The following is a 15,983-nucleotide window of genomic DNA, read 5'->3' on the forward strand; positions in this document are numbered from 1 at the left end:
CAGAGAGAGCATCTCCCCGTATTTCACATGGCTCCTCGTGCCGTCATGTGCCACCACACCAAGTGTAAAACTAGGGATGGAGCCCCACTGTGGTCAATGTGGTCAGTGTGACATCCTGTTTTGACCACTGGCGAAAGAGCCACAAAAAATGATAAACTAACATGATTTGTTTCCTGTCCAGTCCCTCTTGGCACTTCTCCGTAAAAGTCAAAAGAGTTCAAATACCTCCTCCTAATTCTCTCTGCCACTTCTCATCGCTCCCATACTGAGCTCTCCCTGCGGCGAAGAGAGAAAAAAACGCCATTTATAGGAAATCTCAAGAAGAGGCTGGATTTCATTTTCGTTTTTATTTTCTTTCTTTCTTTTATCACAACAGTAACTAATTCATTAGAGGCAGTCTTTTAAGTGTTTGGAATAAAAACAGGCCCTGCAGTAAGATTAAATGAAAGCTCGGACTATTTCAGCGATGGCTCCCCCAGGCTATTCTTGGAGTGCGGCATCAGAGATGGCTCAATGCCTGTGATCTGTGGGATAGCTCAGTAGTGTGGGAGACACCACAAAAGTATATACAGTAAGTGTAGCAAGAAAGAAAACCTCACCATGGGGCCTACTTATTTGAGAATACAAAAAACCATAAGATGAGATGTTTGGAATGTCGTGGAATGCTTGTATTGGCTTGTATGCTTGTATATCCTCTTCTACTGTACTCGCCTGGTACCATTCCAAAGGCTGTTAAATCGCAGAGGGGAAATGAATGACTAAATGTAATTAGAGTTTATTACGAATTATTCGCTATCTTTACGCTTGTCATTCTCACATCTTGAGAAACAGGTCCTGCTACCTGTTTGTTGTCATTTTCTCTGCACCTTGGCACCAGCAAAGCTCATTAAGTGCCAGGAAGAAGCAAAGGTGCACATTTCATAGCTGCACATTCCATGAAAGAAATTCAGATGGCATTTTTTCAGACTTTTCCCCCTAATGATTGATACTTAAGGTTAATGAACATGTTCCAAGCCTCCAAACAGAAAACATTTAATTTATGCTGTGCATCAATAAGTTCAACTCTGTCTGTAGAGAACGGCCTTTAGAACACAATAATGATATCCATTTGTTTGTGCTGTATTTAATTAGAGATAACCTGGGTGGACATCTGTGGTTCTTACAAACAGAAGGTCTATTCTAAAAGCTGCCTTTGGGGTGAAAACATGAACTAGGGCTAGGGCTGCACGATTTCATGAAAAAGACATCTTGCAATTCACGACAATATTGTGATTTACCTACATTTTCCTCAGGATTAATAAAGTATCCATCTATCTATCTAACTATTTGCGATTAGTTGCAATATAATAACCCAAGTGGCATCATGTGAACTAATTTTTTTCTTTAACTGAGCAATCAAAACAATTGGTATGATATTAACCTGTACATAATGGGTGGACTTTGAGCTATCACCAGGGTAAACTGGCTTCCCCCGTGACCAGTGGTGTAGTCCAGGGTATACGTAGGGTATACGGCTGGGAACCGTAACATAAAAGAGAGGACACAGGGATCGAAAGTTTAGGGGAAATTTATTGTACAAACGGCTGGCAAACAATTATGCCGAACAAAACGGGGTAGCGTGGCAGCGACAACGAGGCAAACGGACGCAGGGGTGAACCGGAACACAGGCGTAAGGCACGACGCATCCAAACGGCCTCGAGAAGGAAGTCTCCCTTGCTGGCATGCTGTAGGGGTTTTTAAGGTGGAGGCCCCGCCTCCCACTCAGGACTACCACCTGGACACAGAATAGGTAAAAAGAACAGAAAGGGGAACAGAAAGCAGCCACCAGAGGTAGCCAAATAGAGGGACACGTAACAGGAGTATACCCACTTATCTTTCAGTCAGCATTGGGTATACCCACTTCTCAAAACAGGGCGTTTATCCTGTGCTGTATGGGCTGCTAAAAAAGAGTATACCCACTTCTCCAGGGACCACTACACCACTGCCCGTGACCCCTCCATTGTGGTCCTTCCTGTGTTGTTGGCAATGGCTAACTCCATTGCCTGTGAAAAAGTAGCAGGACGTTACCCTCATCCGGTTTTCACAAGCTCAACCTATTTTGAAATGATAGCCTATGGCAAGAAAACTGTATCAAAAGAATTACAAATTTACTCTGATGGCAATGCACTGCTAACAAGCCTCTCTGGCCATGGTGTTCAGGTTAATTTAGGCTCTTTATAGCCACAAATTATAGTGCATTCATTCCGCGGTGCGCAAGCCATTGGTCATAAACTTGGTGAATGTGCCCATTTTATGTGAACAGGCACAAACTCCAGTTAATCCAAGTAACACAGAGTCAACAGACATATTTATCACTGCTGTAGTACTGTTAAACAACAATTTAGGCAATCAGAGTTTGTCCTACACTAACGATCAACTCCTTGATAACCCAGAATTAAGTCTGAGTTGAACTCCAGTGGTCTCTGGTCTGCGCACCAGATACACCCTCTCTGGTCATTTGACTGGTCTGAATGACTGGTTATCTCTTTATTATAGGCATAGTTGATGAACAGACTTCACATAAACAGAACAAGTTGTCATGTTCAAACATGCACATTTGTTATTTTATCAAATTTTTGGCTATGTTACCGCACAGGTTGACACTGTGACTGCAAACGTGACTGCAATATATTAATGGTGCAGCACTACTTGGAGCTGACCCTAGTGAAAATCCCTGTGCATCTTTGACAGCACAGTGATCAGAATGAACTCTGCCCAACCACAGAGTAGATCTCACTGGTGTCAAAGAGACAGCCTGTCAGAGAGGAAGAGAGAGAGAGAAACAACAGGGCACTGACAGGCAGGAGGCGAGGCAGGAGATAAAGTCAAAAGAGCATTACTGCAGAGAGCTGAACTGAGCTGACCGCTGACATTACAGAAGAGGCATCACAATAGCAAGGAGTAATAAAGGCCATCTGATCAAAGATGAGGATTCAGTCCAACAGAAGGCTAAGAAGAAGAGAGAGAGAGAGTAAGGAGGAAAATAGCAGTGATACAGAGACAGAGAGTAGATGGAGAGCGATAGAGGCTCTGAGAGAGACAGAGGTTGAGGTGTTAAAGGAGAAGTGGGTCAGTGGCCCCCGAGGTGCCATGGTAACGGAGATATACGAGCGTCTGTCTATTGATCTGCAGACTCATTGCTGTAATAGAGGGAGCCGGATGATGAATTGGCACACTGACAAGGCCCGCTCCAGGTCACGCTGCCCTCCCATCCGCTGGGCAAGCGCAGCTCACCTATCTCCCCCCACCCCCTTACCGCCTGCAGCCTCCTCGCAGCGAGATGCAGCTGCACAGAGGCTCCAATGCTGCCTAGCCCCCCCCCCCCCCCCCGCTCCTGTCCACGCTGCCGATTACACACGCACGTACGGAGACTGTGCTTTTCATTAAGAGACTTCGCCGTCCACATCATAACGGGTCGCTGAAATGTAATCCGCCAGGGCAGTGTTGCGAAGCTTGAGCACCTGTGGTGTCTCTTACTCTTTGCCATGCATAATTTATGTTCCATTTACCAGAGGACTCTCTAGGGGAAGCAAGGACCAATTTAAGGAGCCATTTACTTTAAGCAATCTTTTGTTTGGGCTTGGTGGCGAAGGCAGACTGCAGACAGTGCAGCCATGTAGGCTCTTATCTTTGTGGACCTTTGCACTCGTTGTGTGTTGGTGGTTGGTGTTTTATGTTTACTACTTATGTTAATACTTTCCGGGCTGCCAGGCTCGCTCTTTTTCTTTTTAGTTGTGTGGGCAGAGGGAAAAGCCATCCATATGTCCAAATTCCCCAATGAACAGCAATTCATACAAATAAACCTAACCCTAATGCATATGTTCTTAAGAACATTCACCATTTTATTGTTCTCCAGTCACCTGCAAGTGTTCACCTACAAAAAAATACGGTATTACACATCCATTTTGAAATGTTGAACTGAGGTGAGCAGATCTCTGCACTGTCTGAATGGCCGGCTATTTTCAAAGCCATGGCCGCCTCTCTTTAGGATACAGCTTTGGCAGCTTGCATTCCCTTGAACAGGAGCTTGTCCTTACAGCCCTTCTAATCTTACGCATCAGTTGTCAGTTAGCTGCTCCACAGGCAGGTCCAGCTCTCTACACCGTCTCAGTGGCAGGACGTCTCCTGTTGGAGACACCTGTCTCCGTGGTGGGGAGGCAGAGCCCCTCGAAGGCCTATGTCCTCTGCTCACATCCCTACTCACGTGGGCCCTGGAAGAGAAGCAAGCGGAGGACTAGGTGGAGGAGGAGCTGTGGAAACAGTGCTTGGACACGTTCCAGGGAGAATAGATGGCACGTTGCTTTTAACCACATTAGCATTCCCCATCGCTCTATATAATTTAGTGCTCTTACTTAAACCAAAATGGACAGGAGCTAGCTAGGGAAATTGGGCTATCTGTGCTGCTACACCGGTATTCTCTTGCCCCAGAGCTGTTGCTTTTAAGGCCAGTGGGGCTGTTTCTTGGTGCCCCTTCGCTGTAGGTCGCATGGAGATTGCATGTGTGGTACTAGTCACTTTGGGTATCAGGGTAGCATGCTGCTTAAGGCAAGGTGGGATAGCAGTGGCATCATGTTCCCACTACAGCAATGTGACATTCAGTATAATTTTTCTATTATTTTTGCCAATTATGTTTGCTAAATCTGGTCACTTCTTCATTCAGTACTCAGATTTGATCATCTTTTATGTTATCGGAACAGTCATGACTGATCACACTGGTGCAACAGTTCATGTTGAACTGTTTCTTTTTCTTTTCTAGACAGCGAGAGATAAGGGATCCATGGAAAAATAAGTATTTATTATGCATATGTATTATTTGTATATTATTCAATTATTTATATTATAAAACATGTTTAAAGCGGTTCCTTTTTTTTTGAGTATGCAGTTAGTGCACCCTCACCCCATCTTGTGGGTGATTGTGGTACTACTTCAAACAAGACAAAATGGGTGTCCAAGAGTAGCTGTTTGTAACTAAAGGCTGTCTTTACTGTAACCTTGGTGCTCAGTGCTTTAACAAAATAGGGCTGAGCAGAGCTCATTTTAATTGGCGCTGTTTTTATTGTTGTTGTTGCTCTTCTTCCCTGTGCCATGTGTGAAACAAGCAGAGGCTCCATCCAGTCGAGGTGCTGTGACCCATGCCCGGTGCCTTTGAAGCAGCTGTGCCCACAGGCCCCCTGGTGCCCTCCTGCCCCTCCTCTCCCGCTGTCCTGATGTAAGTTCACCTCTTATGCTCTGCTGCAGCCCCCCCCCCCCCACCACCACCACCCCACGCACTGCACTCATACAGGCACTTACGTCTCAGTGCCACTGAGATCTGACAGGCTTCTCAGCACCGCTAGCGCTGGCGTGGTTTCTGTGTCAGCTATGCATCATGCTGTAAGATTGTTTAATGGTAACCATTTATTATCTCGGCAGGTACTAAAAGCACACATTGCTGAACGTAAGTGATTATCAATGTCTTTTGGGTGTTTGGAATACATTAAAGCAACAAATGACTTGTTTTGTCTTAACATGACAGATGGGACATTTCAGTTCTGCACACCTAAACGCCTGATGTCCGTGTGGATGTGCAGGGTTTGATGGAGATCTGGTCGGATGACAGCTGGAACGGTTGTCATTACTGGAGGAATTCTCGCCACGGTGATACTCCTGTCTATCATAGCAGTGCTGTGTTACTGTAGACTCCAGGTAATTTGGCCTCACCTTGTTTAAAATGAGCAGACACATGATTTGGTAAATCCAAACACAGTTTCAGGTAAACATACGTGAAGCATATTACCTCTGCTGCATTAACGATGGCAGTTACAACGGGCGAGATGTTAAGTTTCTAAATTGCCATAGTTTGGCACAGAGCTGCGATGCACACACACACACACACACACCCCACACATCACATTCAGGATACTCACAAACAGAAATAGACGGTTTGACCATGCGACCAGGCCATGTATTATTTTTTTTCTTCCACTAAACCTCCTCCTCTCTCCCCTGACCTCTCCTCCCTCTCCTCAGTATTACTGCTGTAGGAAGAATGAGTCTGAAGTGGACGCAGGCTCTACCGGGGACCCTCAGCCACAGTTCGCCTGCAACGCATGCAGTGCCCCTGGGCTGGACGGCTCGGCGGTCACCCCCCTCGCGCTGCCCTACGAGCCGCCGCTGCCACTACAGCAGCCTCACAAGTTCTGCCCCACCTGCTCGCCCTACTACATGCGTTCCATGGACGACTTGCGCAATGGGGGCGAGCGGCTGGCATTCATGCCAGCCCACTACGAAAACCCGTCCGCGTCCTTCTCCATGTCCTCCCTGCACTCCGCCCCGCTGAGCAGCCACGCCACCCCCGACTTCTACACCAACACCCGCGCCATCAGCACTGACGTCTGAGCCAGGGCTTGGGACACGCCCGTGGCAGAACAACCCCCCCCAGCCCCTCGCCTAAAAAATAAAACAATTGAAAAAAAAAAAAACTGTCACTCCATCATGGTACAGGCAGGGCAACTGATCTTGACAGGGGTCACCTCTAGAGGTTATCCCCAATACAGACCAAACAACCCCCCCTCCCCCCCACCCCCCACCGATGCCAACCCTCTTGCCCCTGAACTAGTGCCCTCACTTGTCATCAGTTCTTCCTTTTGCTGTTTTTGATCCAGTTTATTTTTTTGTTGTGATTTCTTCCTCCTGTAAGCTTTCCCTCTCTGCTGCCAAACTTCTCTCTTTTTGTTTTGACAGATGTGAAGTGTGAGGGCTATGTGCAGCGTGCTTTTTTTCCCTGTCACCCAACCGGTCCGTTTTATCCTTCTGTGAGCTGAAAAGAAATAACGTTAGATACATAGAAATGTGTAATCAATGCTCAAGAGGGAGAATTTTTACCTCTAAGGATCACTGTGTTTGTTTTTTTCTTTTTAAATTATTTTTTTTTAATCTGTAGAAAACAGAAAAGAGTCAAACTCTTTTAGGGTTGTCTCTATGCAAGTACTGTATGCCAGTTATTCAAATGAAAAAGAGAGCAAGACTTCCTAAAGAGCCCTCTGATGTTACAGAGGTAATTATTCTGTGAAGGCATAAAATGTGAGGAAAGCGCAGATTTGTACATATAATTTACCTTTTTCGGGGCTGCTATATCAGGGTGAAAGTGGATTTGAATTGTTTTATGATGAAATTACCTCTACAATTCTTTCCACATTACCAGTTTGTTTTTTCCAGGAGGATATTGCCTCTTTATTTTGAGACAGCAAAATGTGCAAGTACAGAGTTGTTATTCACCCGTATTATGTTTCTATTCATTAAACATGATGTGTGTTATTTTCAGCATTCACACATTGTTTTTTTTTTTATTATTGTTTCTCATGGAGTGTGTCATTCTGAACAACCCTGTGTCTAGTGTAAAATGAGTGAAATATCTGTTTATTGTATGTATGGTTTTCGTCACTGAACCACTTAAGAGTGTCCAGTTATGTTAGTCTCCACCGTACATCTCACTCCCCAGTTCTTCCTGTGTTTTGTTCTGTTCCCTTTTGGACATTAAGTATCCATGAAATTGTTATTATAAATATTATCACACCTTCACCAGGACACAAGATTCCCTGCTGTGTTATAAATGACTGAAAATTGTTTAATCATTAAATATGTTGAAATAATCATTATATAAATACTGTTATTAAAGTTTTTTCACTGTTTTCACAAAGTGTCGTGAATATCCACATTATAGTGTTATAAAAAAACAGTTATTAATTCAACTCTATGTCATGGGTTTTATTCAATTAAATTATTTTGTTTGATTTTTCTATCCATGCGACATAGATATTCTACTGATGTAGTCTTTCTTTCTAATATGATGCGACCCACAGCTATAAACACTACAGAATGCAGCAATTTACTGCAAAGCACTTATATTTTCCCCTTAAAGTGTTCACTACGTTTCAGAGCTAAAACATTATTTATTCTACGACACTCATATTTCCTCAAGAGCATTGACCACCTATTTCACAGAATGTTTCCTTTTGAATATGAATAAATATTTATAAATGCCTGGACACTTCTTTTGGATTTGATTTCGTGCCTACAAATATCTGCATGCTCTTAATTACCACATACAATAACTGGGTTTCTATTGAACCTCAATCCTATCCTGATTGGAAATGTGCATGAAATTCTGTAAATTGAATAGTGCTATAAGGGGGTGGATAAACTCCTAGAGTAAAATGTGAATAAGGTTGATGGAAATGGGTTTATTCATATCAACAAGTTTTTTTGTTAAGTGTCTCTGTTAAAGTTGCCCTAGACAAACTTAACTTTTGAACCAACTTTTGATTTGTCCAAGAGTTTGATGGAAACCCAACCCTGTCTGCAGAGTGGTCCCTGCTAACTAAACATGATTCATTTCTTAGACAGTGCTCCAGTTCAGACTTTTTCTATACAAATGACAACCTCACAGGTTGGATAAAATGTTCTACTTATATGGATCATTTGAATCTCTGACAACACCTGCAGCGTTAAGATGACAAGTTGGTCAGAGGGCAATGTTATACATCATGCATAAGGTGCAATCAGCCACAACTCTGTGATGTAGAGAATACAAGGAAACCATCACACCTTTTGGAACAACCTTAGGAGCAGGAAATTCATGCCCAAAAACACACAGCTGTGCTCCTTCAAAAGAAGAGGCCACCTACCAAATTTATTTTGATGCGCAGTGGCTGCAGAGTGCTTGCCGTGTTCAAATCTCTGCCGAAGCACCTCTGTCAGCCTCAGGCAGAGACTCTGAATGACGCAGTGTTACTTTGTTACAAATTAATGTTGAGGTTGAGGCAGTGATGGCTCTCAGACACTCTCTGAGGTCTCCTCTGTCACACTGTCTTTAGTAACTATGCTGGTACAGTTTCAGTGCCACTCAGGAGCTTGTGTCAGGAGCCGAGGGCTTATTATTAACACTATAATTTTGAATGCACTTAAGAAACCACACAGGAACTTGTATGTAGGAGGATTATTTTGTGTCTATGAATATAAGACAGATGAGAGTTTGGGAAATACTGACATATTGTAGTATATTAAGCAATAGATGGTATTATTACACATTTATTTGTGATGTAGATTCAAAACAAATGCATGTAGCAATACAAGTTCTTCTGGTACAACAGAAAATGGGATAAGTATTGGGAGTGTCTCCATGATGATATCTCCGTTGCAAATAGTGCAGTGACCTGTATAGTATATTGAAGATAAGAGTAAGTTCGACTCAGCAGTTTGTTAATAATAAACCACCAAAACATCTATGTTTACAGTTACAAGAGAACAGGAGCCGAGTGTGTGTGTCCTCAGGTTTGCATTCTTGTGATTGCATGTCTTCACATTCAGTGGTCCTTGGACATTGTGTTATGATACCTGTAAGACCTGTTTGAAATCCTGCTCAGCATCAAAGCTTATACAACTTTAGTGTTGGAGAGTACACTTTTCTCATTAGCTGACAAAAGACCTGAAATGTGGAATCTCCCTGAGGGGCATTGCAAAAAACATCTGACATTTTCTTTTGTACATCTACCGTATGGTATGTACTTTGCAGCAAGGAAAGGATTTTTCTCTGCGCTCGCATTTGCCAAAGGATCTTATATAAACATCGTCCAATTAGGTTTACCCCAAAACAGTGGCTTAGTCATAAGGTGTAGCCATTTAGCACAACAGCGACTATGTTCGTTATTTGTCTTTTAACTTAGATATGGGTTTTCATCATGATCTACTGTATATTACTAATGTTGAGCTGCCCAATTTTTAGTGTTATGGTGGCTGTATCATGTTCACTTGTAATTACTGTGCTAGTTTGGAAGAATGCACACTGTAATATGACTAAGGATTGACTGGGGTGGCCAAACCCATACAAATCGTTAAAGCTAGAAACAGAAACTTGCTTTTGCGCTCACACCTTCACATCATGGACTGCTATGACTCTTAAACCTGTCATCTCCGTTTTTGTTCACACACAAAGCACTGGCTGTATCACAAATCTGAATGTGATTATTAACGCAAAGTTGCTGTTTTGTCAGATGCAGTTTCAGGTTTTCATGTGAAGAGCTAAAAAGGTGTGTAATTACTGTCGCATTGTGTTTTTCACTATGCCAGGATAACTTCTCCCTATACACAAAATCTCCAAAAAGCCAGTTTCTAACTTTAAACACCCTAACATCTGCCCCCCTCTCTTTATCTATCTATCTCTAACAACTACCATGTTTGCTAATTGATAAGATTATGGAGAATTCCCATAGGATCTAAAAGATGGATCTTTGATAGCTCAGGAGACCTTCATGATGATTATTGTTTCAATTATGTATCAATTTTATCACAGATATTTCTCCTAAAATCTCTTAGATTTTGGCACTTGTTTTGTAAAAATCTACCATAACTGACAAAAAAGAAAACCCAGCTACTCCTCTCCACAACAGCTTTGACCATGCTTCTTGTCATAGGCTGGTGAAAGGCACTTAATTGTGAAAATGTGTGCCACATCCCCAAACACCAAGGTCATCTTCTTGAGAGAATCAAAGGAGGTAATATCAAGTTAATATAAATATTTAGTAAAAAAGGAGCATGCTTTGTGACCCTGTTGAGGTGAAATTTGGTCCATATATAAATCCTAAATTTCACCTTTAATCTCATTGTTATCTTGGAGAAACTAAATGGATAGAGTTCTCTTTTTAGATCTTCTTTTCTTATGGGTTACTATGCATATAAAGCCTGTGTAGTCTGGGCCTCGCTGAGTGTTCACTGAAAGCAGTAGGTTAAAGTATAAGTGTTAGAAATGTCTTCAGCTCATCAGATTCTATCGCTCACATTCTTATCATGAATCTGCCATTCTGACACACCCACTGCTATAAATGGGGCCAATAAAACCACTGACCTACAAACAGTGCAAGGAAACTAAAACCAGCAGCAGGTACATTATGTTATTTTCTCTTATTTAGCTTGAGTCTACAGTTCACACTCTGCCTCTCTGGTTCCTACTGTAAAAGGGGAGGAGAGAATAGGCTCGACTTAAGCTGCTTATAGGGTTCAGGAATTTACTGGCACCTGCTCCCCCCAGAGACTGGGGAGCCTTTATGCCAGGGGCACCCCGAGCTGATTTCAGGAAGAATTGGAGTTTCACATGTTTTTTTTTTAAAGACACACAGACACATGCAGTGAGGAAGAAGTCTATGCAGGCGAGGGGATGCTGGTTTAGACTAAAATAGGTTTTCAATTAGAGAGGTCTTCACTTTTTCTCATGTTAGTGTTTTGAGGCACTATCTTTGGAGAAAGGGGAGTTTCTGCCAAAATCATGACTGCTGGTAAGAGAGGAAGGATTATCTAAACAACTGCCAGCATCAGATATACTCAGACAACTTTACAATACAAAGGTGAGTCCAGTCATGTTATTTACTTTTAAGTTTCTGCAAAGTTACTTTGTTGAAGAACCCTCTATTGTGCTCAGTTTCAAGACTCTACCAGAAAAGCCAAGTTTTTTTGAGAGTGTCACATGTCAACTACAAGTACAGCCTATTCTGTTGCATGAGAAAACAATATGAGCAACAACAGTGGGTGTGAACACCATTCTTAAGTGAAGTCCCTCCCCTCCTTGTTGAACTAGAAGTTGCCGTGTGACAGGGTGACAGAGGAGGCACTTGCCTAACCTGTTACTGGTGTGTCTCTCTACTTCAGCCTGATTACTGCAGGTCAACTCTCTCTCTCTCACACTCACACACGCTGCAAACATGATGGAAGAAGTGTCTATCTCTGTGGCTTACAATGCCCACATCATCAACCAGATGTCTGAGGAGGAAATCCTGGCCAGCCTAGTAGCGGAGTCCTTACCCAAACAATCAGTGAGTCCTGCCTCATACATCAGTGTGATACCTTGCTAGTGTCTATCAGAAATACTGCATAATGTGCCGAGTAGAAAGATATGGATGTTCAAATGTCTGCTGTTGCTATTCCACTTTGCCAGTGTCTATTTAATCCTCCGGGTATGGAAAGTTAAGGCACTTTTATTTATGAATATTGTACTTTTAAAAAGAACAATGTTGTACAGCGAGTCACAAAGAATGTTTTTTAGACAAGACTTGAGTATCTAAAAATAGAATACAAATCAATAAAGCAAATCAATAATCAAGTTATGTTATGACCAGGTGTTAAACAATGGAAATCCTCATCTGTTTTGGTCTGTACACCACTGACAGCTGGTTTAGAGGCCTCTAGAGGTTGTATGCACTGCACACTACTAATGCACACTGTGTGTCATACCATCTGAGATTTATTATGGCATTATTGTTTTTAACTGCTTTGTTCAAGGTGAAAAATCTATGCAACAATCTTTGCTAACTTCTCAATATGAGAGGGCAGAAGAACAGAAGAGAGTAGTAGAGAGCAGTCTCTGATAATTCTACAGCTACTGTCACAGTATTACGGCCGTTTACATCAACCCTCGTCCTCTACGCAGGTCCCCCCTAAGAAACTGAGGCAGGAAGACCCCCTTGACAGATACCAGGTGAGCACTTCTTCCAATCCACCCCCACGCCCTCTCCTGAGCCTCAAGTATCACTTGAGCACACCGGGTGCACCCCCACACTTCCGCCAAGCACACAGTCTGCTGTCCCCCCTTCAAAGAGAGACAGCTGCATCTGAGTGAGGGAGTTTAGAGGGGTGGTGTCAGCACAGCACGGATTTAATGTAATCTCAAACTCGATATGTGTGCACAATGTTCTGTGCTGAGAGCTGTTTCTTTTGAGTTCACCTGTTCATTTAACATTGAGCTGTCAATAATACATAATAAAACAATATTATCACTGGTAGGAGGAGGAGTAGGAGTAGGATTATTATTACTGTTAATGTCAATAGTCATTCTAAGTTGTTTTGGATAAGTCTCTACTACATAACTAAACTTAAAGGTGCAATATGTAGTTTTTGTCGTAATATTTAAGATATTTTAAGCATTTATTTGCCAGACAGTGAAATGTAAATAAATTCAAAAAAAGTCCTGAAACAGAAAACTGGAATGCACAGAAATACTAGGATACTTTTTTTTACCATTCCTTAAGATTGAAACATTTGTTAAGGAAACTAAAGGCTTTATTGACAAAAACTACTACGGAACCTTTAAATCAAGACATCTGTTTGGTGTTACGGTACGGTAATGCCCAGCTGAGATACTGTTTGCAATTGACAGCAGGAGAACCTGCGCCTCCACGAGACTAGTCTGCGTCTGGAGCAGGAGAACGATCACCTGGCCCACAAACTTGTCACCAGCAAGATTGCACTGAGGAATGCCCTAGATCAGGTCAGTCAATACAGACTTACCGTTTATAAATTTAAAAAGATAAGGTGAACAATATATCATATTCTAAATGTTCTTATCCAGTTCTTTTGCCTGTAACATTTTTTTGTGTGTCTATGCAACATATGTTCTCAGGCTGAGGACCAGGTTGACGAGTTGACTCAAGAGCTTTCCAAAGCCAAGCACCATTTGGAGGTGACAGAAGAAGAGAAGAGAGAGAAGGAAGAGGAGGCCACTCAGGTACAGTGGGTCTTCTTATTTCCTTTATTTTTCAGATTTTCAAATGTTACCTGATCACCCTATTTACTTCAGCGGGTTGTGTGTAATGCAATAACATGCTTATATGTCTACAGCTGAAAGAAGTATTTAGGAAAGAGTTGGACAAAGCAGGTGCCGAGCTCAACAGGTCAAACAGCATCATAGCAGATTACAAGCAGGTATGTTGTGGCTATCTATTCCTGCACTGTATAATTATACATATTATCAGTAAGGAAAATAAACAAAAATGGCTTCTATTAATATTTTTGTGCATCATCTTTAGATCTGCTCTCAACTTAACACACAAATTGAGAGGCAGCAAACTGCCAACAATGAAGAACTTGCTCTAATTAAGGTAGGACTGATTTTAGGTTGTGCTACAACACCACAGTGTTCCATTAGCCACAGCGTGACTGAATAAATATCTATAAATGTATATATAAATGGTAAATATATCAATGAGTATTTTAGTGACAATACATATGTTGTGTGTTGTTGTTTCCATAGAGCAAAGTGATGGCGTGTGAAAAGTGTTGCAAGCTCTTCAGTGAGGACGGCACACTTCAGCAAGATGACTCGAAAAGCCAGATAAATCCCTCACCTTGCAGAGAGAGGGACATGCTCCAAGACCAGGTCCAAGAGGTGGAGAGAGAGTTGGCCCAGACTAAGCTACAGACGGTAGAGGCCAAGTGCAGAATACAGGCAAGCTCTAGTTTATATTATTAATCTACATTGAAAAAAGCTTTGCTTATAAGCAGAGAGGTAGAATGAATTGAGTTAATGAGTGGTATTGTGCCATCCCACAGGAACTGGAGCACCAAAACGGAGCACTGATGACTGACCTCCAAGTTGCCAAGAACGGCTGGTTCAGAAAGACCCTCGGTTCCTTAAGGACAGCCACCAGCAGCACACAGCCCTCCACACCCAGAGACGAGATCCTGGCTCCGGTCAGCAGATCTCGCTCTGGGTGGGTGAACACCAGGAAACTTTCATGGGCCCTGAGAGAGGGGAGGAGAGCTCAGGTGTGAACCCATGGAGAACTGGGAACCAGCACTGTTTTACATGACCTCAGCGGGAGACCATGAGAGCCATGCTTTAGAGGTGCTGCTTCCTGCAGACTTCCGAAGTCCTGCTTCCTGAGAAAGGGTGTGATTCTCTGGGCAAATACTGCTATTAAAAGATAGAACGACTGAGATAAAGGAAAGATAGAGGGTCTGAATGCTCTCTCTCTCTTAGTTTCAATGATGGAAACACAGACCTGGTAAGGATGGTCTGCAGGGTTTTTATTCAGCCATTTTCTGGCATGGGTGTCTACTCTATATAAAAACTCCTTGAGGAAAAGACAAAAGAATTGCCCTCCTGATGAATTGGACACCAAGAATCAACATTTTCAGGCTGGTGGCGCCAGCTTATGTTAAGCTGTTTGTAAAAAAAAAAAATGTAATGCCAATATGTCAATGTCTTGTGTACAATATTTATTATCCATTGATTAAAACTATTGAAACAAGTTTTCAAATTCCTTCAACAGAAAAAAAAGGAAGTTCAGCATTCCATAAAGGTTTGGAGCAGACGTGGAAACAAATAGTTGTGAGTGTGACACTTACTACATGCTAGATTTTCCATTAATTAACAGATTCACCAGACTCACAAAGAAAGATAAGCTGCTCGCAAAGGTAACACAGGTGACCAACATCAATATGAATTACAGGTGATGGAACATGCAAGCTAAGGCTCTATGTAAAAGAAGAGGAATCAGATGGTATCAGATTTTAAGCCTAGAAAGTTTGAAGGAGCTAGCTTAAATACTTTAGCAATTTGAAAATGGCTCTTCAGAAAACGCTGCTAAAAAAGTGTCTGGAAATGCACATGACATAGTTGCGAAAACATCTTTTTGTGACAAAACTATTGGGAGTAGAGAGCTAATATTTGGGACTATACCTATTACAGTTTTTTCCTATCGTTTTAGGTCATGTACCCATACCATGGTCACTTTTCCCTATCACTTAACACAGTGGGCTTTAGAGACACACACCTCTGCATATCTGTTAACCTTTGGTGTAAAATGCACTACAACAACCAGACCACAACCAATGCTGCCATAACTTTCCTGTAGTGTTACATTGAAAAAAGAAAAAAAACACAGACAAACACTTCTTTGGACTACAGTAATAAAGTTTGTAATATGACAGTAAACAAATAATTCTAAAATGCTGATATATGTCAATCCAAGCCAAGAATCTGCTGACAGTGTTCATATGTCGGTTTCCCTCTCACAATAGATGTCACAATTGACAAGTGTTGTACATTTACTTTACTGTAATTGCAAATACAGTAAATGAGTGTTTTATCAGAAACCTAAAATAAGATTTTTTTGGGGGAAATTATGTAATACTGT

At 42.1% G+C, this 15,983-nt stretch overlaps 2 protein-coding genes across 2 annotated transcripts; both read left to right on the plus strand.

The window, feature by feature from the left end:
- Positions 1–5,631: 5,631 nt before the first annotated feature.
- fam163aa (family with sequence similarity 163 member Aa) lies at positions 5,632–6,417 on the plus strand (the record flags this gene model as incomplete). The annotated part of the gene is made up of 2 exons (XM_080836880.1): positions 5,632–5,724; positions 6,049–6,417. The coding sequence occupies 2 exons, from the start codon at positions 5,632–5,634 to the stop codon at positions 6,415–6,417; spliced, it is 462 nt and encodes a 153-aa protein (XP_080693006.1).
- A 5,354-nt stretch (positions 6,418–11,771) lies between these two features.
- On the plus strand, positions 11,772–14,616 carry rabgap1l2 (RAB GTPase activating protein 1-like 2; the record flags this gene model as incomplete). The annotated part of the gene is made up of 8 exons (XM_080836147.1): positions 11,772–11,882; positions 12,497–12,544; positions 13,223–13,333; positions 13,466–13,570; positions 13,684–13,767; positions 13,872–13,943; positions 14,096–14,290; positions 14,395–14,616. 8 exons carry the CDS (start codon positions 11,772–11,774, stop codon positions 14,614–14,616), a joined length of 948 nt encoding a protein of 315 aa, XP_080692273.1.
- Positions 14,617–15,983: the final 1,367 nt, after the last annotated feature.

This window comes from Sprattus sprattus, assembly GCF_963457725.1.
Source record: "Sprattus sprattus genome assembly, chromosome: 4".
Lineage (NCBI taxonomy): Eukaryota > Metazoa > Chordata > Actinopteri > Clupeiformes > Clupeidae > Sprattus > Sprattus sprattus.